This window comes from Gallus gallus, chromosome 15 (genome assembly GCF_016699485.2).
Source record: "Gallus gallus isolate bGalGal1 chromosome 15, bGalGal1.mat.broiler.GRCg7b, whole genome shotgun sequence".
NCBI classification, from domain to species: Eukaryota; Metazoa; Chordata; class Aves; order Galliformes; family Phasianidae; genus Gallus; species Gallus gallus.
In genome coordinates, this window is record NC_052546.1 from 8,681,616 (window position 1) to 8,704,480 (window position 22,865).

The window sequence follows — 22,865 nt, forward strand, 5'->3', positions numbered from 1 at the left end:
ACAGGGGCTTAAAAAAAGTCTTAAAGCATCCATCATAGCTTGAATGGAATCAGACCGTCTCCAGAGGATAGCTGCTGACTAACAGACTAATGCAGTTTTGCATAAAGTTTTTGGAACTACAGAAGATATAAACAAATAATGACTTCAAGCAGTGCACTTAATCATTAGGAAAGCTGCCCTGGTTGATCTTCAAAACAACAGAGCTGCATTGCTGAAGAGATTACATCTCTGATTTTGTACAAGAATTATGTTCAGCAACAAAAGTCTGATTTATTTATTTATTTCAAGAGTTATATATATATGTATAATATATATAATTCTCTCTCTCTATATATATATATATAAAATATATATTATTTACTCCTGATTCATTTTGCAGCTGTAGGTAGTGACCCTGTGTCTGCACTGCAACCTAGCACCCACCTAGCATAGACAGGAAGACATCCTGCAAAACCTGCCTTTGGACCTCCAGAACCATTATCAGTGCTCCTAGGAAAGAGACAGACCAGTTTGTCTGCTCAGTAACAGCCAAGTGAAACTACAAGAATGCACCACAGGTGTAGATAATACTCAGCTGAGGGACTGCTGCTGCAGCCACACTGAACTTGTCCACCCTATAGGTAAATTACTGTCCTTCAAATGACAGTAACTGGTATTGTGTCCAAGTTTCCTTCTCTGACACACTTCAGGAGTGCTCAAACTGCATAACAAGACACCTGCTTATGTCCAAAAAAATACAGATGCAAGCAAAATTTGGTCAGAAATCCAGGCTCAGACCTGTTCATCTTGGGTAGCAAACAGCCTTGAAGCACATCTTTAGAATAATAACTACTATATAAATTATTTCCTGTTACATTAATGTCTTTAACAAAGAAGCAAACTGAGAATAAATGGATGATAACAACACACAAAATTCTGAGTTTCAAATCAGTTCATAGAAAAATTTCCATATGCAAACAAAGGATTCTAATACTATTTCTAAGAGCTTCTATCAGTAATATGAGGTTAGCAGTACTCATGCACAGCACAGTATGAAGCAATGGTTATGTGGCTCTAATGGGCTTGTAAAATTGCTTCTGAAAAGCATTACAGAAATGCAACATGTTTTATATGCATACATAATACACAGCAGTAGAGTAAAACATCTTTTTCTACTCTCGTTCAAACTCAGTAAGCACAAAGATCGTGCCTATGGTGCTCACTCAGTATCAGACATGGTACAAGTAGAGCATATATTCATCATCTTGTCAAAGAGATGCAGGTCAGAATATTCCACAATCAGATAAAGAACTCTTTACATACCCATACATATTCATCTTCACCAAATGCTATATTGTTGTCCTTGCCAACAGAATCAATTGGGGAAAAAAATTGACTTAAAAAAAAAAAAAAAGATTCTAGATGTCTATTACATTATTTGTAATTACTCTAGTTTACATCATAAGTCACAGAAAAATAAAAGTAATTAAAAGGTTGTAAGCTACCTTTCCCCTCACTTTTTCAAACAATTTTTGAGGAAATAAATGGTTGAGAATCTAGAATATTTTTAGCTTACAGTCACTGAACCATTTGAATTGGACTAGATGACATTTGAAGGTGCCTTCCAATGCCCCTGCAGTGGATCTATATGCAATGCATCTATAAGCAAGATCATGTTGCTCAGAGCCTTGAATGTCTGCAGGGACTGGGTACCACCACCTCACTGGGCAGCCTATGCAGTGCCTCACCGCCCTCACTGTAAAAAAAAAAAAACTTCTTATATCCAATCTAAATCTCCCCTCTTTTAATTTGAAACCCTTTCCCCTTGTCCTATCACACAGACCTGTTAAAGAGTCTGTCCCCTTCTTTCCCATATCTCCCCTTTAGATTCTGAAAGGCTGTTCTCAGTTCTCCCCTAAGCCTTCTCTTCTCCATGCTGCACAGCCCCAGCCCTCAGCATGTCCTCACAGTGGAGGTGTTCCAACCCTTGGATCATGTTTGTGGCCTTTCACTGGATGCACCCCAACAGGTCCATGTCTCTCCTGTGCTGGAGACTTCACATTTGGACTCAATATTCCAGGTGAAATCTCACCAGTGCTTAAGAGTAGGATCACTTTCCTTGACCTGCAGGCCATACTCAATGTGTAGATTGAATATCAAATGTCTATCTTTATTTTCTCAATTTTCCAGGTACTGTACTTTCTATATTGACTGAATGAACATCTTCCAAAACTGTAACCTGTAACTAGCTATATATTTTCTTCTTTCTCCCCAGCTGCAGTATGAAATTTAGAGCACTACAGAACATGTTCCATGCTTTCTTATGTAGCATAGCATGTAATGCTGGATTAGTCTTAGAACTAAAAAGCTATAAGCTGCTGATACAGAGGAGCAGTCTTTCTGTTCAGCAAGATGTACTCATTTCATTCCTCTATAATTTTTTATGTATTTCCTTTTAACTTTTGTACTTATGGAGTTGAAACCTAATTACCAAAATCAATCATACTAACACAATCACATATACTGAGTAAATATTTATACTGTAATTTCAGACAATGTTATTTGTCATTCAAATTTCTGGCAATGTCATTTGTCAACAGGAATGGTTTTTATAACAGCAGTATCTTTTGGCATCAGTCATTCCTACCCAAAGAGGAGGATATCTTCATACAGCTGCTTTACTCGAGTGACATTCAGAGTTGCCTAGAGCCAATCTCCCCACATTAGGCAATGATTGTAATCTCTAAATAACTGCACAAGGTTAAGTCAAAGGGTATTTGAAAATATAGAACTGCAGCAATGATTTTTGTTCCAGCCAGCACACCAAGTATCAGCAGTGTGCTCAAAGAGCAGGTTCTACAGTAAGCATTCAGTAACGATGACCTCTTAAGGCAAACAACTTGTGGCATAATAAGCATATGTCTACTTGGGAAAACTCCACCATTTCCCATCCATCCATCTAAATCCACATATAGTTTTAAACTTTTCACAAATTGGCAAAAGTTCTTTCTCTGCTATTATAGCTTCCATTAAGCAGTGGAGCAAATTACTCCTATCATCAAGTGATCAAATTATCTTGTCCAGTAAAGGCAGATAGAGTGACTAAAAGTTTAGCAAGAGTACTGAATCTAACCTTACCAGCTCAGAGTTCCTACCACAGGTAGGTATGACTGTGACTGAGACTGCATATGGCTCCAAAATCATGGTACAATACTATAAACAAACAAAAAAAATGAATTACAATAAAATGCCAACAATTATTCTTAGCAACTAAACAGAACTGCAGCGTAGACAATTTTTGTGAAGATTAATGCAAAGAAGAATTCTGCATCCCTTATGGAAGACTGAAAATATGTCATGCATCATTTCATACATGAATGAAATATGTCATGCATCATTATGAGACTATTCTGTCATATTGAAGATGCTGAAAAATTATAGCATTATTATCTGGTAGCATTTTTTGAATAATTGGCAGCCAGGATAAAACAGAGGGGTTCCTATCAGGACCTCTCCCAGGCTTGGGAATATTTGAATGTTGGGCTTTGATTCTTTAGTGGAAAAGAGAAAAGTAGATTTTTTTTCTGGATGGAGAAATCACTGAAAACTACACAGCCTGCATTTGTGTGCTTTCATAACTATTCCTTTCTTTTTTTTTCTTAAAGTGGTGCTTTCGTAAAAGCTTTAATAAACTTGTAATGCATAAAAGCAAGCTAGAATAATGTGAATAATGTTATGCTATGGTCTAATCTCTCTCTCTTTTTTCTTTTTCTTTTTTTTTTTTTTAAGGCAAAACCATGGGTAGCACCCTTTTTTCCAAGTTGCCATTTGTGTTCTGCTCCCATGAGAATGCAACTTCAGTATTCAAGATTTCTAGAAAATTACCAAAACCCAACATGATACAGTTATATAACTTCTGACTACAAGTTTTTCTGGCAGATAGGTGAGAACACAGTGATGGCAATGTCCTCTTGCATTGAGACAAGGATGTCATATTTTTACTACACAGAAAGAAGCCTATATAACAATACAATTCAGCACAAGTAAGCCTTCAACAACAAGAGAAGTCTCAGAAAGGAAGTCTGAATAAGGTTGTTCTCCCTCATTTCTAAAAATACAAGCTTTTAATTCTGGTTTTAGAGCTTTTGTTGTTGCAGGTACTCTATGCTGGACTACAGAGAAGTGTGGCACTTGCAGAAAGAGTTGAAAGTCAACAGCAACTTGAGCTTTCTTGAGCATTGCCTTCTGGGATTTCCATCAGGTTCTGTTCCAGTCCTGTAGAAACCAAAAAGTTATAAATGCAATTCATAAGAAATAATATCATCCAGTATTAAAGGTAACAAGAGCTGAATGAAGCTCCAGTCACTCAGGTAGACACTGAAGTTAATATGCCTGCAGTTGTGTGAGACAGGCTTCAGTGCTCAATAAACATCCCCAGTCTCATCCCCTCGAGATCATAAAAATGCAAAATACAGACAAGCAAAACTTAACATACGGATGAGGTTTCCCGTCCCAATTTGAGCCATGTGCCCCGTGGTTTTCTCCAGTTCCCTTATCATGGACTGTTCAAAGGCCAAGGCAGCAACTCGAGAGAAGAACTCTTTGACATTTTCCCCTAGGAAACAGAACAAAAAGGATGCGTTTTTTACAACTGCATATCAGTGCCTGATAGATATGAACAGGCATACCTATGAACAGACCACTGCTTAATACTGGTTAGGGTCAGGCATCTCCAGCAATCTGTCATCTGTTCTGATCACTGCAGGGAGAACTTGTCTTTCTTCCCACTCTAGAATAATGTACCCTTTGTTTGGTTTTTTGTTTGTTTGTTTTAAACTCAACAACAAAGAGGTTTCAGTTTGTGGCACAATATTTTCATTCCTAATCAAGGAAAAGTGCATACATGTGTTTATGTAATTATCCATGAATTAAACATGCTTAGACATTGCAGTAGCTTAAGCACACCTTTCTGTAAACACAACAGTGAAAGCACACATGCAGATGATTAACTGAAAATCAACCATTAATAAATATGAAGTCTCCAAAAGGAATAAAATGCAACAAGAGTTTTAAAAATATATTGAAATAAACATATAGTGAACTTCAGCTTCCTTACACTTTAACATTAGTCTCTCTGGTTACATTATTTTTATATCCTTTGCAGTAACTTACCTGTTTTGGCTGAAACTGACCAGTATTCTGCTTGCATGTCATTGGCAAAGCGGATAGCATCTAGCTCTGTCCTTTCACAAACAGCATCTGACTAAGTAAAAACCAAGGAACACCTTTAACATAAGAAGTATGCTGGTAATAGCACAGAAATAGCACCTATAGTGTGATGCTTCCAGTTTTCACAGTACCATTTTGATCCTTGCCTGAGAACTTGTGCCATCAGACACTACAGCGCTGTTTTTAAATTGGAAGTCTCCATCTACCTTCTGTTACATCGAAGCAAAATAGCTACCAAGGGCAACAATTGTATCTATCAGTGGGGTAGTGAGCAATTAAGAAAATAGCGCAGTTACTGGTCTTCAAATTCTTGTTACAATCAATTGCCTTTAGCAGAAAGTTTGAGGACTGACTAATAATGATTTTTTTTGTTTGTTTGTTTATTTAATCCTTCTTACCTCTGTCGCAGATCCTTTTTTCTACTCAATCTATTTATAGTATGCTCAAATACAAGGTTTTCTCTCCCCACCTCCTGCTTTTTTCTTTTTAATTTCTCTTATCTCTTCTTCAAGACTTCTTCCCCCTTTAATACATTTTTCTTTCTTGTACTTCATTTTCCCACTCATCTGCTATCTGTGATCAGTCATATCAGTATCTTGCTATTTGCTCACCACCAAATCTTTTTTTGTTCCAACCAGAAAGATGAAGATGGAATTTGCCTCATTTTCCCTCAAAGCATCTTCCAGCCACTGCCTTAAAAGTAGAAGAGAGATGAGAGAATCAGTCAGAGGCAGTATGGAACAAATGAGATAGAAACAGATAACAGGCTCACAAGAAAAGCCAGAGAATGAGCTTATGTGAGAGTGTCAAAACCTTTTTTCTTTTTCTCTTTTTTTGAGACAGAAAGGGAACAGGAGGTATTCCAGCTCCACTGAATGCATGCCTTCCACTACTGAAAAGTGGGAACATGCTCACTGTACAGTGTAAATTCCACAATAATATTAATTCTCAGGGATGAGTATAATGATACTCAGCATAATGGAAGAGGGCAAAGTCTTTATAGTGATAATGAAAAAAAAGAAGCAGAATTAAAAAAAAATAAACAACATATCAGATTAGGCAACAAAGGGAAAAAAAGAAGAGTGTAATGATCTCTTCAGTAAGATCATAAAGCATCTCCTTAGGATGCATGACTCTTGTCTCATAAGCTTGTATATATTTGTTACTCTGGCAACCAGGTTCCTCTGGAGTCATCCAACACAAGTCAAGGAAGGAAGAGCATGTGGGGGGTGGAAATCAAGTTCACGTTTCAATTATTTTCAGTCAAGCAGAGACACTAATATATATATAATTTTACAAAGTCATATGTAAAGGTGTTAAATAGCACAGCAATAGTCTGAGGAAAGCCCCTAGTATGCATTTAAATAAGACAAAGTACAAGTTGTAGAAAAACACATAACTGCTTTATAGTCGTCACAGATCCACATGGTGTTTTGCTGCCTGCACTTAAAGTGAAGGAAGTTTACTCGCATCAGTTAGTGTGCTGCTACAAACAAACAATTTCAAGTACCTGAACTAATACATTTTGAATTAAAAACATAAGGTCTATGTAGATATTGGGTGTTATAGGTTTGTTTGTTTGTTTCATTTTGATAGCATATCTCTCAATATGTGAGGTACAGTGTGCCTGAGAGGCTCATACTACACATTAGGAAAAACTTTTTACTGTAAGGGTCAAACACTGAAACAGATTTTCTAGAGAGGTGGCTGATGTCACATGTCTGTTAGTGCTCAAGATACATTTGGATAATGCCATCAATAACATCCTCTAACTTTTAATTAGACCCTAAGAGGTCAGGAAGTTGGACCAGATGATCTCTGAGAGTCCCTTCTAGTTGAACTACTCTGCTGTGTTCCAACAGAATCACTACAGAAACTAGACAAATAATAAAAAACACTGGACTAGCAGTGTACATAGAAAATTAGCTGCTCTTGAGAATATGCATGAAATGCATCAGTTTCATTACCTAAACTAGATGTAAACATCTTACTCTGTTTACAGCAAATGGGGGGAAAAAGATGTCTTTGAGATGCACCTAATCTCTTCCTGTGCTAGTTTTCTAAGGATACCACTTTTATTGAAGTGCCTTTCTCTCTCCTCTGACTGTAAAAGGAAGTCAAAGATAAGAAGTCCAAATTGATGTTCAGAATTTTTCTCAGAAAAATCCCACCCTAAATATCTCGAATATGTGACTATCACCCTTTAGTTCACAGCTCAGAATAAAACACTCTTATGATCCAGCAAGTTCTCAGCAACTATAGACTATGCAATGGAATTAAGCCTTCTGTGAAAGCTGTAAAGGCTAAGCAAAAATACAGAAGCTTACTTGGTGTGATCCAAAGTCTGGATATCAGCTAGATCAAACACTGTTATTATAACTGTAATGAAAGGACAGGAAAAAAAAGTAATTAAGTTTAAAAGCATTTCAGAAATCTCTCCAGTTTAACTCATCTTTTTAAACAGAAATAACACATACAGTACAACAGTAGATTTAACATGGAGGACTCAGAAGACACTGTTAGGCTGATTCCCCATCCTTCCCAATACCAATTTTTTAATCATTTCATCATCAAAACATTCAGAGCTTGCAACAAATGTATTCATGAGATTTTCAGTCTCTTCCTCTTCCCAATAATGGGAATTCCATTCCACTGCATGTATCCACATGTATCTTTCAAAAGAGCATGTATAGATGTATATACAATCTCCTGTTACAGGCAGTATCAAATTAATATTGTTCTCACCCTCTGCTCCTCGGTAATAAGCAGATGCAATGCACTTGAACTTTTCCTGACCTGCTGTGTCCCATCTGTGCAATGGGGGAAAAAAAAGAATCTTCAGGTTAATGAAATCAAGCGTAACCTGAGCAAACATACTAATGAAGCAACAGACTGGTACAAGATGGTAACACTTGTGTGGTATCACACTCTTCTCCATCTGGAACATGTTATTCATTAACTTCTGATAGAAATATAGTAAAGCCCTATTATTTAATTAAGCCATTTCAGTTCTGGTTTTATCCAGAGTGAATTTCTGTAACTGGTCATTTTGGAGACCGTTCTCTGAGACACAATTCCAACATTTGTATTCTGTATGGTAATACTCTTTTCTTAAAACATCTCAGCTTCATCTATATCATATTTATATCTTTCCATGGCAATCTAATTTTGAAAATGCATTTTCTGCACTAATACTAGCTAAATCATACATTTGCTCATTCTGAAATCTTGCAACTGATGCTTTGATACCAGTCCATTAATAACATCATTAAATAATAAATAAAAAAATAAAATTGAAAAAGAAAAGAAAGAGCTGCTAATTCATGAAGATGATACACAGTTCTCCCACCTACAGAAGTCTGGGACTTTGTTACAGCATAGCACTGCCAGTACTTGTAAATGCAGCTTGTACAGAAATTTCTCAGCAAGAGGGGGCACCAGTGCTTATCAAATGGAAACGTTCTACACTGCCACCAAAGAATCTGAAGATAACACAACCTAAAGTTTAGCAGCTCATGAACCTTATTGTTTCAGCTGACAACATATTGATATATCAGTGCAGGTTTTAAAGGCACTCAAGTTTCAGAAAAGCAGTGCTGAATTGAATTTTCAAAAACAAAATGGCACTGAAATTGGTAAGAAATGATTTCTGAGTGTTTTTCAGTAAATCTCACTAGCCATCTGTTTACATCTCTAGGCACTGATATTTCAGAGAAAATGTGTTCCTAAGCAAAAAGATTTTAAGATTCACGCACTAAAATGCTTCATTCAATGAATCATATTTCTGCCCTACATCACACTATAGATAATTAAATAATGGACTTTATGAAACAATACAGTTAGCCAATTAAAATAGCAAAGGACATTCTTCAGTGGAACCAAAGCAGTGGAGAGAAGGCCAGGATTCCTACTAAGCTGATCAACATAGCCGAAGATCAGAAAGACTTTAGATACACATTCTAATAAAAGCACTTAGATCTTTCTGGGATTTAGAGAAAGACAGTTATTTTGCAATTAGGAGATGCTGAAATCATCGGAGTCCATAAAATTGATTTCAATTAATGCAGGAACCCCCCGACCCCCTTCAGTGAAGTCAAGTTCTGTGCTCATAAAGCCTACTAAACCCAAATGGCAGAGTAGTACAATGCTAGCACCCAACAAAATGTGTTGCAAAAGCTTCTGCTTCTCTTCCAAGAAGCTTGAGTAAAAAAGAACTGCACTGAAAAGAACTGCAAGACTTCCAAAATGAATTTTCATTGACAAAATTATAACATTTCCAGGAATGTGAGATCCAAGAGGAAATTAGAGATTTTACTGATTCATTTATTTCATTAAAACTGCAAGTCCTGGTACAGAACCTGTTTTTTAGATCATATTATGCTATGGGTTTTTTTTTTTTTTTAATCTTTGTACTACCAGAACCTGTAGCAGCTTAAGCTCTTCCGAGATTGTACTGTATGTGGAACTTAACCCATGTTTCAACTTACATCTGGAGATTATATGGTATTCCAACTATTTCAAAACGTTCAATTTCAAAATCCACCCCAATGGTCGCCTTGTAATCTCGTTCAAAACGATCTTTACAGAACCTGCAATGAAGGAGGGGGGGAAGGATGAAATATTAGCAACTTATGGCTACAGATAGCTGCAAAGTAACACTATCACAAAGATAAATTATACAGAAAAGAACTAATAGTGGAATGGCTATAGAGCAGAAATATTTATAAAAACATTAAGAGATTAATTATTAAAAAATACTGAATAACAAGCTGGAAAGTACATACATCTAGTAAGTTCTCAGGATGAGATAAGAATCAAAACAATTTCTAGGAGAGACAGCATCATAGTTTTAGTTACAAGATGATATATTTTGGGTCATAAATAACTAAGGAACACGTGATTATTAATGAGATTAATAGCTAACAAATTTACTTGGAATGTAGAAATAATTGAAAATAGAAACAGACAGAATGCAATCACAAGCTACAGAAACTCAGAGCTCTGTTCACTGAACTTGCAAAATGCACAAGAGCTGTTTGCAAGGTCTGGCAAATACTGCACTGTATCACATTTGACTAAATATATATTCAGTTCAGATTCCTGAAAGCTTTACTGCAACAAGGGATACACTTTCAACTTGGAAAAGAGCAGAACCAATCCATCTGCAGAAATACACCATACCTGTGGATGAGGCTAGTTTTCCCAACATAGACGTCTCCTACCACCACCACTTTGGATATTTTCAGCCTGTTACAAATATTCAAAAATATTTAATGCTTTAGTAGTAACTTCAATATTCTTTCTGTAGCAATTCTGATGTAGATCCTTAAATTGTGAGTGATTAATGCATCTACAACTCCAGTTTACCCGAACACCACAATGCTGCAGCAGGATCAGAGTCTTAAACAGTAAGACAAAGGTCAAAAACTCTGGAGCAGAATTAGCCCATTTCTTACTTTGTATATAATTTCTATGGGGCAGAAAGACTTTATTAGAAATGCTTTCAAGGAAAGATTATACACTTGGCAGTTTGCACTTAAGACCATATAGCATCTACATCCTTATTAGCCCTTTAAAAGTACAAGTTTATTCTTTTCTGACACTAAAATTAATTATGAGCTTTTCATTGACTTTAATAGTATAGAATCAAATTTTAAGTGCACAAACAAGAAAATGCTGATAATAAAATAACCCATTGCAGAATCTGTCTCTGGGAAAAAATAATGGTTAGAGCCAATACATTTTCTGACTACCTGAAATAACATTAATCTGAAACTTGCCTCATGCAAATAATTCTCTTTGCTCTGGGTTCTCCCACAGAATACAGCAGATGGGCTGAAGGTGACTCACCTGCACTCTTAAAATTGAAATGTAGTGTATCTGTTAGGAGATACAGGTGGATAAATGAGTGTACGTTATTTGCTGACTGAATCTTCAATTGACATCTCCCCTGCACATGCTACAGAAAAGGCTTAGGAGGTTTAATATTGTTGTATCAAAGAATGGCTTTTCAAACAAAAGATTCAATCTTGTATTGAATGCTGCATCTGGTTATATCAGGCTTAACTCACTACAAATTAAATCTACTACGTGTGTGTTCTGGGAGAGAGATGCCAAGAGAAAATATTGAAAGAATATTAGAATTCAAGATTTTTTTTTTTATTAGATTTTTTTAGTTCAGAATTTTGCTCCAGTTTTAAGGAAACATTTAAGACAACTTCTCACCATAGATACTTTTAAAATATTAAAGCTAGATTCTTATGTGCTTAAAGCAATTTAAGACTGCTGTGTTTATATCTGCTCCAAAGCCTTTATCAAGTTCTTATTTGGTACACTCAGTGTGCAGTCCTTCTGTACTCTCTACTGGTGTCAGTACATCTGTTCTTTTCCTTGCAAATGCTCTAGGACTTTCTTTTTATGCTGACTTACATGACCAAAATTCAACACTAATTTTAAACAGTTGGTTAATCCTTTAAACTAAGCTATCTGTTGCTAAACAACCACTCTATTTGTTCAACTTCACTTCAGCCAAGAAGAAAAAGATCTTTAAAACTTATATAAAGAAGCAGCATTTCATTCATTTACTGTGAAACAGCATAGAAGAACCACAGGGAAAGACCTAGCTGACTTCACACTGGAATGTTCAATATGTGGAATCAGGAAAAAAGCTTATGAAGGAATCAGGCTATAAAGAGGTTAAAATACTTGTCCCATTGCACACACGGTTTATTAGAAACTTGCCCAGTTGTTCCAGTGCTCTGCTGACAGGCAGTCCTGAGCTGCGCATGGAAGTGGTCTTTGAACTGTAGACAGGCCTCAGGAGTGTACCACTGGAGACACAAGAGAACAGCAACTGAGATAAAGTCTATAATGTCTAGCTATCAAGAAGCCAAATCAGCAAGGTGTGATAGAAGTTTACTTCAAAAAGCTTGTCAAACATGGGGATACTCTGGTTAGTGAAAAGGGATAGTTTGGGTTAGAAGGCAATAAGGCTGATGCACAGATATGTTTGTAAAATTCCTCTACACAGATCCACCAAATATCAGAGCCCTAATGAACTTCCACAGTAAATATATATGTCAAACCATTTGTACAATATTAATTATCTTAAATAATTCTAGTAATCTAAGACATTCAAGAAAAATGCAAGTGGGAACACATTACTAGCAAATCAGACTACAAAGTCTTTTAGATCTCTTAGTTGTGTGAAACACTAATTTTATTAGTGATTTTCCAGTAAGCTTAGCAGGCTACAAACAAGGAAAATATGTTTTGCCTCATATTTACTTAAAACAACACTGACATTTTTCATAAAATCAAAAGCAAAATAGGAGGTTGAGATGAAGAAAAAAGTAGAAAATCCTCTTAAAAGCATGTTTTGAACAAAATTAAGAACAGAATGGCAATTCTTTGTCCTTACCTGCCCCTAACCATTCTATTCTACTTCAGGGATAAAATTCTTTAGGGGTAAGAATGATCTTCACTATCTGTTTTGCTACAGTGCCTACTACATTTGATCTACAGTATGACTAAGTTTCCTACTCACACAGAAGATTAAAATTGCTTCAAATTCTTCAAGAGAAAACTCTACACAGACCTAATTAGTCTTTTTGAATATTAAATAACAGCTATGGTTCTCATTTCCTCTCAGTGTAGGAACTCTGTAAGTGTGGTAATTATTAATGTTTGGCTAAAAGAACAGATATTGTAACGTAACACTTCTGTTGCACGAGTCACTTTCTGTTAAGGTTAGAGGAAGAAACCTGGTTTATTATTAAGTGCATCAGCACCGAATGGGAAAACAAGGTCACATTCACCTCTGAAATAAATTCTTAAATTTCATAAATTTCTTTAGCAGAAAACATCAAATATACATCAAACCAAAATACTATTAGCACAAGGGAAAGACATGGCAGGTGATACATCCTCTGAGCAAAGGGATAAAGAATGCTTACCTTAGGAAACTGGGAGATTATTCTGTCCTTACTCACTGGGGGAACCATATGCTTTAGGTTGGACTTCATCCTCCAAACTCAGGTCAATTCTGCCTGATAGAAAACTTGCAACGTGAAACAAAATATTCAGGAATTGTCTCAACACAGGAAAAACATTAAAAACAAAACATGAACAGCCCTTTTAGACTTGTTTCCTCCTAGTACAACTGGCAGTTCTTTGACTTCATGTTAAAGAAAACACATTTCTCATGAAAAAGGATGACTTCTGTCTGCAAAAACGTAGAAAGAAATAGTGGCTTTTTTAAAGTACAAAAGCGCTGACTAAATCTGGAGGAGGACAGAGAACTGCTCACTTAATTCAACACAACTGCTATCAGTGTAGTCCACAATGATTTTGTAGTGATTACTTTAAAAAGCCCACACCTCACTATTTTAAATGCTTCTGTATAAGGCACGTTTATTAATGTTAGGGGATATCAGATTTCATTAGGTCAGAAGGGGAAAGGAGGAACAACAAAGTGTTGCCACACTTCTTGGCACAACATCAAACTTTCATCCAAGATCAACTCATAAAGAACGAAATCAGTAGTTAGTCTGACATGGAAGAATAATGTTCACACGAAAATCACAAACAAATCAAGATATCCTACTTGAGAGGCAATGATTTGGTTATGAAAAGAAGCCTTGTGCGTTATTGAGAGAGGACTCTTTGTAAGGTATTTTACTGGCGTTCAAAAGAATCTAACAAGAACAATCCTCATGTAGCAAACCGCAAGGAGGGACTCACCGTGCAGTGCAGATGCGGCAGGATCCCAGCCACGCGAGCAGCCTGCAGCCGCGTGCCCATGGCAACAGGCTTGCAACAGTTCCCTTCCGCTCCTCCTCTCACGGACTGAGGAGGCGGGGTTGAAATGGAGTAATTTAACCATACGCAGGGCTCTGGTTTTAGAAGAGCAAACCTGTTTTAGTGGCCATTCAGATTCCTTTGATCAGAAACTACTCCTTAGTAAACTCAACGGTCCTCTAATCCTGCCTAATAGAGCTATTTTCCTCTGCAATAGGAAAACGAGCAGGATTAACCCAGCAGACAAGGAACTAATAGAGTAGGGAACTGTTACAGAGCTAATATTAAGCATATTAGCAATCTGTATTGCCTAGGTATTGTTAATCAAATTAGTAGTTTAGACTGCATTTAGGATGCTAAAAGGTTTTGCTGTTCATTTCACTTGGATATAAACTTCTAAACTTCAGGAAAAAAGAGAAGCCCTCACATTCAAATGATCACATTTCCACAATGCTGGAACAGGCTTGGACTTCTTAACATCCAGGAAACAAGCTTCTCTTATTAAAAAAATAAAAATAAAAAATTAAAGGACAAGTAATTAAGTAAGAAAGAAAGTATATAGTGTATAACAAAAACCCTACCACTGTTTTACAACCATAAGCAAAGAATAAAGGTCAACAGAACTACCAGACCACTGCTTAGAATGCCCCTTTTAGTCTCTTTTGGGAGGAATTAGTTTTGTGAGGGATCACTTCAGGCACTTGTGTGATCTGATCCACACTGAAAGCAAACAGAAAACAACCAATCCAAATTTACAGCTGATGTGTTATTCAGAACCAAAGACGACATGACAGAGTTTATTTTTAACCATATACACAGCTCTATAAATCATACTACCTTTGACTGCTCCAAACCAGACAGACCTGGATCTGCTTCATGACGTGCTCCAAAATAATAGCCCTGAAAACAAGAAGAGGAACCCTCCTTGCTGGTAGAAGTGTCACACTGGCACTTGATTTCTCCATTTTCTCCTAGTTCTGGCTCAGCACATCCTCAGCGTGCACGTATCTGTCCTGAGTGCACAGGATGACTCACTGCTCGTCTCCTAGAGCTCTTTCACAAACTAAGCTAGGAAAATAATAATCAATTTAACGATCTCAGTGAAGCCAAAGTCCAGGAGGGACCAATGTAACCAAGGAGAAGTGTTTTAAAATCAACAGGCTGTTTTTCCTTGGTGTGTTTCATCTAAGCCTCACACACATACACAAAATCACCAAACCAACAAATTAACCACACCATGATTTGAGCAACACAAAGCTGCCGAAAATGCTGAGAATTATAAGCACTGAGATCCAGATTATCTCTTCCTACAGAGCTAGAGCTTGGTCACAACTCTCCATGGCACTGTAACCCCCTCCCCCCCCCCCATCAACAGCATCGCCCACAGACTGTGTGGACAGACAGAGGATTTGAAGGAAGACTTCTGCTGCACATAAAATCAGTTAATGCCATGACCACTAACCAAAAACATACCAAGGTATGGTGAAAAAAGAATGAGAACAGAGTTAAAGCTGAGGGGCATGAAAAATCTTTGATCTTCTCCTTTCCCATCTACGGGGATAACGTTTCACATTCTTCATTTGAAATGGTGAAATTTCACACGTCTTTGGCTTGTAAATGTCTCATCCATTCAAGGGAACTAAGTTCAATTTGTTCTAAAACATTTAAATAAATAAATAAATACATAAATAAAAAGCATCCTTTCCTAAAGATATTTTTAAAAGCAGTATTTTTCTTCTGGGGATTTTGGTGATCAACAAACCAGAATCTATTCCAGGGTTTTATTACATTATCTCCTTTACGGAGAAGGCAGTTGGCGCGGGATCCCACACTGCAGCTCTTCCCGCCCTTTCCTCACACGCGGACCCGCCAAGCGCCGCTCCCCACACAACAACCCACACCCCACGCTAGTAGCGGCCAAACTTTCCGATTCACCAACCACGCCGCTGACGCCACTGCCTCTCAGTAACCACCGCCAAACGCGCTGATTACGCTATTGACGCAAAGCTGGGAACAGTAGAGGAAAGGAGCACGGGGCCGCACCGTTTTTATTCACAGAGCGGGGCTTACGCAAAGGGCGGGTTGCTGTGGTAACCAGAACGCGGGCGCGCAGGCGCCATAGAGCGGCAACGGGGGCTTGGGCTGAGGCGGGCGTCTGTGATTATACGGTGATTTGGTTTGCTTTTAAGAAACAGATGCTGTTGTTAAGCAGGATTTTATTTATTTATTTCGTGCAGCTTTGTTTTGTTGTGTTAAGAAGCTTCCAGTGTTGGAGGCTGCTTTATTGCTGCGCTGAGGGCAGCGGGTGGTCAGCGATCCTTTCCAGGGATCATTAACGAATTCCGAGGGCAGGTTTCCACTACAGTCCTTTAAAAAGACAGTGTTTTTGAAAAAAATGGCTTTTTGCTAGATTTTGAGTCCCTTCTGTAGCATGAAACATTCTAAAGGGGCTTTAACCCTTTAAAAACTCTTCTCTCACTCACAACTTCAAGCTTTCTCATTGCTTCTTGTATTCTTATTTTACAGTGTTCAGTAGAAACCTAAACCAGAAAGGACAGCTCATCTGATGAACCATTCCAGCCTCTTCTTTCACGGCTTCCTAAAACTTCATGTGTGCTAGAACTGCGCTTTGAGGGGACAGAGGACCATTCAGTTTAATGCTAATTGTGGTGCCTTTGGTACATCAGTTGTTTGTCACCAAGCAGAGTCATTTTGCAGTACTTTTTTAAGCATAAGAAAAGTCCTTCCCAGACAAATTAGAGATGGCGAGTACTCTTATCTCAGCCAAGCTCCCCCCTGATGTAGATCCAACAAAAGCTCCTATTGCATTTGGGAGGAGAGCTCTTCCTAAACTGAGTAGAGAGATACAATCTCCTGAGCTGCTGACTCAGCAACGGGCATTGATGGCACTCTGTGATCTGGTCCACGACCCAGAAAATGTCTACCAGGCAGTCCAAATAGGTAAGTGGTTTGCTGCCATAAGCTTTGGCACAGTGGTGGTGACAGAGAGGGATGCGTTGTACTATGTTGTCCTCTTTTTACCCCTGCAACATAACTGATGAAAGAAAATGGCCAGGAGAATATCTTGGTTTTAATCTCCACTTGTTTTGAGCCATAAAAAGGTAAAGAATATTATATTACAGTGGAAGGAAATGAGGAAAGAAAAGAAAAAACAACCCACACCTCTTTAAAGATGGGCTAAGGGAATTGAGCTTGTTCAGGCTGGAGAACACAAGGATTTGGGAACACCTCACTGCCACCTTCCAACACTTAAAGGAAGCTTCCAAACAGAAGAGAGACTTTTTACATGAGCAGATGGTGGCAGGACAACAGTGAATGGTTTTACCCTAAAGGAGGGGAGATTTAAATTAGATATCAGGAGGAAATTCTTCATTCTGAGGGCAGTGAGGTCCTGGCAATGCCATCCAAAGAAGCTGTGAGTGCCCCATATCTGGAGGCATTCAAGGCCAGGTGGGACGGGGCCCTGGGCAGCCTGATCCGGTGGTTGGCAGCCAGCCCACAGCAGGGGTTGGAAATGGCTAGGCTTTAAATTCCCTTCCAACTTAAGCTATTCTGTGATACTATGACTGTAAAGCATGAAAAAAAAAACAAAAAAACAAAAAAAAAAACACAGCAGCAATCACCCCCTTTTTTATTTCTTCATTAAACAAGTATTTACCTGCATATTGTTGAGTACCTCAAACACAAAAACAGCACCAAACTCTTGACCTCAGTGGACTAGTGATTCAATCAGGTTTTCAAATTAATTTGCAGTCTGTGAAGTCACTTCTTGCCATTCATTCCTTCAGCAGTGGATAGAATGGCACATTCAGCTATAACTATTGGAGAGCCAAAACATCAGAGCTTTACACAGAAGTATTTCTCAGAAGTATCATGATAACTGTAGAATGAGACTATAACAAGAGCCTCAGGTACTTCATAAGAAATTAAGACTAAATAACCAAATTTTTCATACTTCTCAAGATTACATCTGCTCACTATTTTTAATCAATATATATCCTAACATTTGGAATAATCTTAAATTTGCAGTTGGGAAAAAAAAGTCATGCAAGATTATCTTTGTAACATTTTTTTTAGCAGTCGGTGTTTACTGTATCATTATGTAACAATGAAGAAGTCTTCAGGTTTGTCACTGTCACACACACTTTCTTCATAAGAGGTGCTAGTAGTCATACAAAATAATAAAATCATTGTTTAATTAGCAGTAGGTTGTTTTTTTTTTTCCTCCAGTACCAAACCAAGTTCATCTCTGCATGTGGAAGGTAATGCTTTGTGCTTTTACACAGCCCTTGAGAGACTTAATATTTACAGAGGTGTAGTCATCAGTCTGCAAACACATGCTTTTCTAAAACAGCAGCACCACTAACATCAATATACCTTTGTTTTTAGAGGTATATAACTTCCTAACTCTTAGGACAATCGGGTACAGAATTCAGCAGCTTGTTTCTAGTATTACCCAACACAAGCTTAATTCAATGGGAACTTTCCATTATCCTCGTCAGCTGTCAAATCAGACAATTATGTGGGGTTGATACATACATTTTTATTCTAGTATGAATACACTTCAGAATTGACAGCAGGGCATTTTTGGCAGTAGGTCTTTAAGTTTCTGCTAGACTTGCAGTATGATACTGAAAATTTCACCTCCAGGACAAGATGAAAAAGCAGATTGCTTGCACTTGAAATTGTGAGGTAGAAATGAGCATTGCACTTTCAAACTAATGCTGAAGTTAAAAATACTAAAATCAATGGTTGTGTGCCATAGGTTTCTTGGAGAACTTGAAGACCTTGCTGCTGCATCACGATAGTACTGTCCGACAGAAGACAACAGAAATTCTCTACATAATGGCAATGCATAATGTTGGCAGGTAGGAATAATTCCAGAATTTACTGATTGGTATAGGAAGCAATAAAGAATTTTCTGTGAGAAATAAAAACAGAATTTCTAAGTTTCTGCAAGATAGAAGCAATGAAAATAAAAGTATTTAATTAAGGATTATGCACCTGTCAAATATTTGAGTTATATTATGCTTAGTTAAATCTGTTCTCCAATGTTTATAGGCAAGGGTTGATACAAAATGCAGTAATACCTGTCCTCACTGAACTTTTGGATGACCCAGAAGACATCTGTCGGAAGAACACACATCAAGTGCTTGACATGATGGCCAAGTTACCTGAAGGTAGGGGGATTTTTCAGTAATTAATTATTCAAAAGGGGAAAGCAGATGATTTCAATGTGCTTTCATCTCTCTGCCTTTAAAGAATTCTACCTCATACCTGTGCAGGCAGATAGATATCATCCTGTGATTATATAGATCATAATAGAAACTTAGAGGAAGTGAAAACTTAATAGAAATAAAAAAAAATGTTGCTTTTTTTTTCTTTTACAGATCAGTAGTAATTATTAACAATTATTTTACACTGGTTATTCTTAGTTCTTTCAAAACCCCATAATTCAGTAATAAGCCTTGCTGTTCAGTCTGTACTGAACTTTATTCATAGCTACAAACTTCAGATTACTATACCTCTAGTCACATCTAATGCAGGAGCTTAATAATTGTCTCATTTTACTTAGGAATTTTCAGTTTAAACAGGGAAACCATTTCATGGTTTAGGGACTTCTGTATAAAAGCTTTTTAGATATGAATTTGAGGCATAAAAATGCGAAGTACAAATAATGTTACAAGCAAACACCTATTTGGCATTAGGTTCTTAAAATACAACTATTTCCACTTGGCTTAAGTGTCCTTTCTTAATAGTTTGATCATTTTATGATTTTTATTTTTTTATTTATTTATTTTTATCAGGCTGCACAAATTTGAGCTGCAATTGTGTGATTGTGGGGTCCAAGCTAGAATTTTGATAGCTAGGAGTAGATACTCATTTTGGCAATAGCAAGGCATGAAGAGCCATAGAATACTAATGGTTAAATATTTGCTGCTTTAGTTTATGTCTACTATTGCAAGTGTGCATTGTTTTCTTGAATGTTTCAGTTTGTAGCAAATTTTGAAGTTAGTGAAGTTAAGAACAGTCAACATGCATTCAGTCAGCTGTGCTTCTGAAGTATTTCAGCCACTTCAGAATCAACACAGACAGAGGAAGAGCTTTCCAGTGGGTTTTTTAAAAATCCTTTTAAGTATTTACTTTTACTATGTCAGTAGAAGTTGAAGGGAATTTACATCTCACCTATGTTTATGTTTTTAATGTACTATATTCCTTATTCTGTGGAACTATTCACTAAAGCTGAATTCAAATGCATTTTTAGCTAGTAATTTGACATATGTCACTTGCTTGAAAGGTTTGGTGTCAGCAGCAACAACTAGTTAATGTTCACAGTTTGGTGGAATTTTTATAAGGTAAGTCTAGTATGATAACTTAGTATGTCAGACTCCAGTATTCATTTAAAGGTTGTAATATAATAGCACAGTTCAATTTCTAAATAACGGTCTTCTGTGGGCAGACTGCCAGTTCAGCTGGTTATAAGAAACCAGTAACTAAAAACAAGAGTTACATTTTATTACAACCATCATTTCTGTTTAGAGAAATATTGTAGCAGTGAGCAGCACTAGCTCTTGGTGGTGCCAAAACATAAAAAATTGCTTATTAAGAATTCCACAAAAATCAAAATACATTCTCCAAAGTAGAGGATATGTAACTGTACATCATACTGCCACTTAGAGATCAAGGACAGGTCTACTACCACTGTTCCATCTGTGTCCCTCCAGGCACCTGAATATTTCATCTTAGCTCAGGAGTCACTGATGGGAATTATCAGGGCTGTAAGATACCAATTCAGTGACAATGTGGAATGCGAGATTGTTCTATACAAGGAGAAATAAAGTTACCTCCTGGAGTGAAAGGATTATTCAACCCCTGCTGAGCTGAGAGCTGTCTCTCTCCTTGGGACATTGCCTTTGGTTGAAAGCACAAGTTTCTCAGAAGCTCTGAAGTGAGCAGAAGTCTCTGCCATACAAAGAGCAGCTTCCAAATCCTGTTACAATCCCAACTTAGTGAAAGTTTAGAAGACAGACTAGAATTTTGAGGGAAGCTGATTTGAAGTGTCTCACGAGCCAAGACTGATAGATGTTTCCCCATTTCACCTTTCTGACTTCAGATATGTGTTGCAGATAAAAATTGAGTTTTCTAAATCAAGTTATCAGTAACAAACTTGTTTCTGGGTCAAGAACAGTTCTAGAGTTCTATCTCCAGAAAGCAGAATAGGCTAATGAGTAGCATGAGAAAGGGAAAAAAAAAGTATTTGATTTTAGAATTAGTTATTTGGTAAATGTTGCACATCACTGTCTTCATTACAATTTCCTTACACATGTAAGTAACAACAGTTACTTAATTAGAAACCCGGTATTTTAGTGTGCTTAAAATACATTTCTTTCCCTTCATTAGTTCTCAACATAACATTGGTATTTACAGTACTCAAGTAAAAGGAAAGTGTGGGCCCACACTTTCCCTATGCTTTTTTTCTCTTTATGAGAAATTTAAAGTGGATGTAGAGGAATTATTTACATCTGTGATGCAAGCAGAACTTTAAATCTCTGATCCTATACTCCAAACTCTCAACAAGTACAACACTCCTCATATTCTCTTTGTGCTTTGCTTGAATTACGCCTTTTTAGGTGAAATTGTCTTCTAAAGTTTCATTTCCTTAGCTGTGAAATGATCCCAGATTTGACCGTTTCTTCTGTGCTACTAAAAATGCTTAGGACTTGTTCAAGATACAGTCCTTGCCTAGGTTAAGCTGGACTTGTATAGCATTCTTCAGACAGTATTTTTATATAGTATAGCTTGACATTTTTATTTTAAGGGGGGGGGGAATAAGAAACAAAAACAAAAAACTGTGATCCTCAGAAGAGTTGTGAGCTTGACATTATTTCTTAATCCGTGTAATACGTCAAATGAATCATCTCTGCCTGGTAATTGTCATCTTCAGCCACTCAAAAAGCTATCTGGCTTCATCTCTTCTTATTTACTTCTACAGTTCACATCTAGATAACCTTGTGTGAAATAACAGAAGGCCTGATAGTGCTTTCTACCAGAATAGGAGCACACTTGTAAAGGTATTAAACATGATTGAGTTTAGAAAGCAATAGAGACAAAAGCAGCTTACCCTTTCCAAAGGCTGGTAGAGTCTCAAAAAGGACACAATCCCTAAATAGAGGCACACTTCTTCAGCTGCTAACCCTTAAATGAGGGTGAGGAGGAGTAGACCCTGGGTCCACCTCTTCTGGTCGCTTGGGTGCATTGTTTGCACCTGTGCTCCCTGGGTTAGCCATGCCTTCTCACCTTGTGCACAATCACTGGTTCAGTCTGTAGCCTAGCAATTTCTGTACACCTTTTATCACCTGGAAGAAGTCAGCAACTAATAAAGCATTCCCTAGTTACATTTCTGATGTTTTCTATGGCAACTTCCAGGGCCAATAAAGCAATAAGCTTCATACTAGCCAAAAAAGAACATAAGCTGTACATGCGCTTGGCATGTATTCAATAGAGGATGAAAGAGGGAGAAGAACCAGCAGCAGGAGAAAATGAACACTGGCCAGGAGAAATTACTAGCAAAACTTTAACTCTGAGTGAAAACAATTAGTTGTGATTCAAGAAGGTACTTAACATTACTGAGTGTTTTGCTCAAGACGTGTTCAGTACCAGAAATATTTAATAGTTCTTAGCTATAATCTTATCTGTATTTTTAGAGTACTTAAACCTTTTAGACAAAAATTGAGGTGGATTGGATGACACTGGATTTTGGAAGCTTACCAGAACCTTTGTTTTGGAGGAGTCCAAAAGATTTAAGTTTCTCCTTCTTTACTGACCCTCACTATCTC

General features: G+C 37.3%; 3 protein-coding genes across 12 annotated transcripts in view; 1 reads left to right on the forward strand and 2 right to left on the reverse strand.

The window, feature by feature from the left end:
* BCR (BCR activator of RhoGEF and GTPase) overlaps positions 1-3,228 on the reverse strand; it is a 106,554-nt gene extending 103,326 nt beyond the window's left edge. The window contains exon 1 of the mRNA XM_025155520.2: positions 3,118-3,228. The gene's annotated coding sequence lies outside the window, so the exon portion shown is untranslated. The remainder of the gene's footprint in view (positions 1-3,117) is intronic.
* Positions 753-15,863, reverse strand: RAB36 (RAB36, member RAS oncogene family). 8 transcript variants are annotated; one of them, XM_025155523.3, is made up of 12 exons: positions 15,796-15,863; positions 14,845-14,907; positions 13,164-13,267; positions 11,950-12,038; positions 10,390-10,455; positions 9,696-9,797; positions 7,954-8,018; positions 7,536-7,587; positions 5,820-5,901; positions 5,152-5,242; positions 4,475-4,594; positions 753-4,254 (listed from the first exon to the last, which is right to left on the reverse strand). In XM_025155523.3, the coding sequence occupies exons 3-12, from the start codon at positions 13,230-13,232 to the stop codon at positions 4,190-4,192; spliced, it is 801 nt and encodes a 266-aa protein (XP_025011291.2). In that variant the 5' UTR covers positions 13,233-13,267; positions 14,845-14,907; positions 15,796-15,863; the 3' UTR covers positions 753-4,189. The 8 variants fall into 8 exon arrangements, with proteins under 8 accessions (XP_025011291.2, XP_046757294.1, XP_046757295.1 ...); XM_046901338.1 differs by lacking the exon at positions 15,796-15,863 and having other exon boundaries at positions 14,871-15,028; XM_046901339.1 differs by lacking the exon at positions 15,796-15,863 and having other exon boundaries at positions 13,164-13,256; positions 14,845-15,028.
* The window catches only part of RSPH14 (radial spoke head 14 homolog), a 77,994-nt gene continuing 70,036 nt past the window's right edge, over positions 14,908-22,865 (forward strand). For 2 of the 3 annotated variants that reach the window (XM_415246.8, XM_040648136.2), the window contains exons 1-4: positions 16,097-16,175; positions 16,534-16,968; positions 18,794-18,896; positions 19,090-19,208. In XM_415246.8, coding sequence (XP_415246.2) covers positions 16,770-16,968; positions 18,794-18,896; positions 19,090-19,208 — 421 coding nt within the window. In that variant the 5' untranslated portion in view covers positions 16,097-16,175; positions 16,534-16,769. Of the gene's footprint in view, positions 15,485-16,096; positions 16,176-16,533; positions 16,969-18,793; positions 18,897-19,089; positions 19,209-22,865 lie in introns of those variants that run through there. The other variant, XM_040648135.2, reaches the window with a different exon arrangement.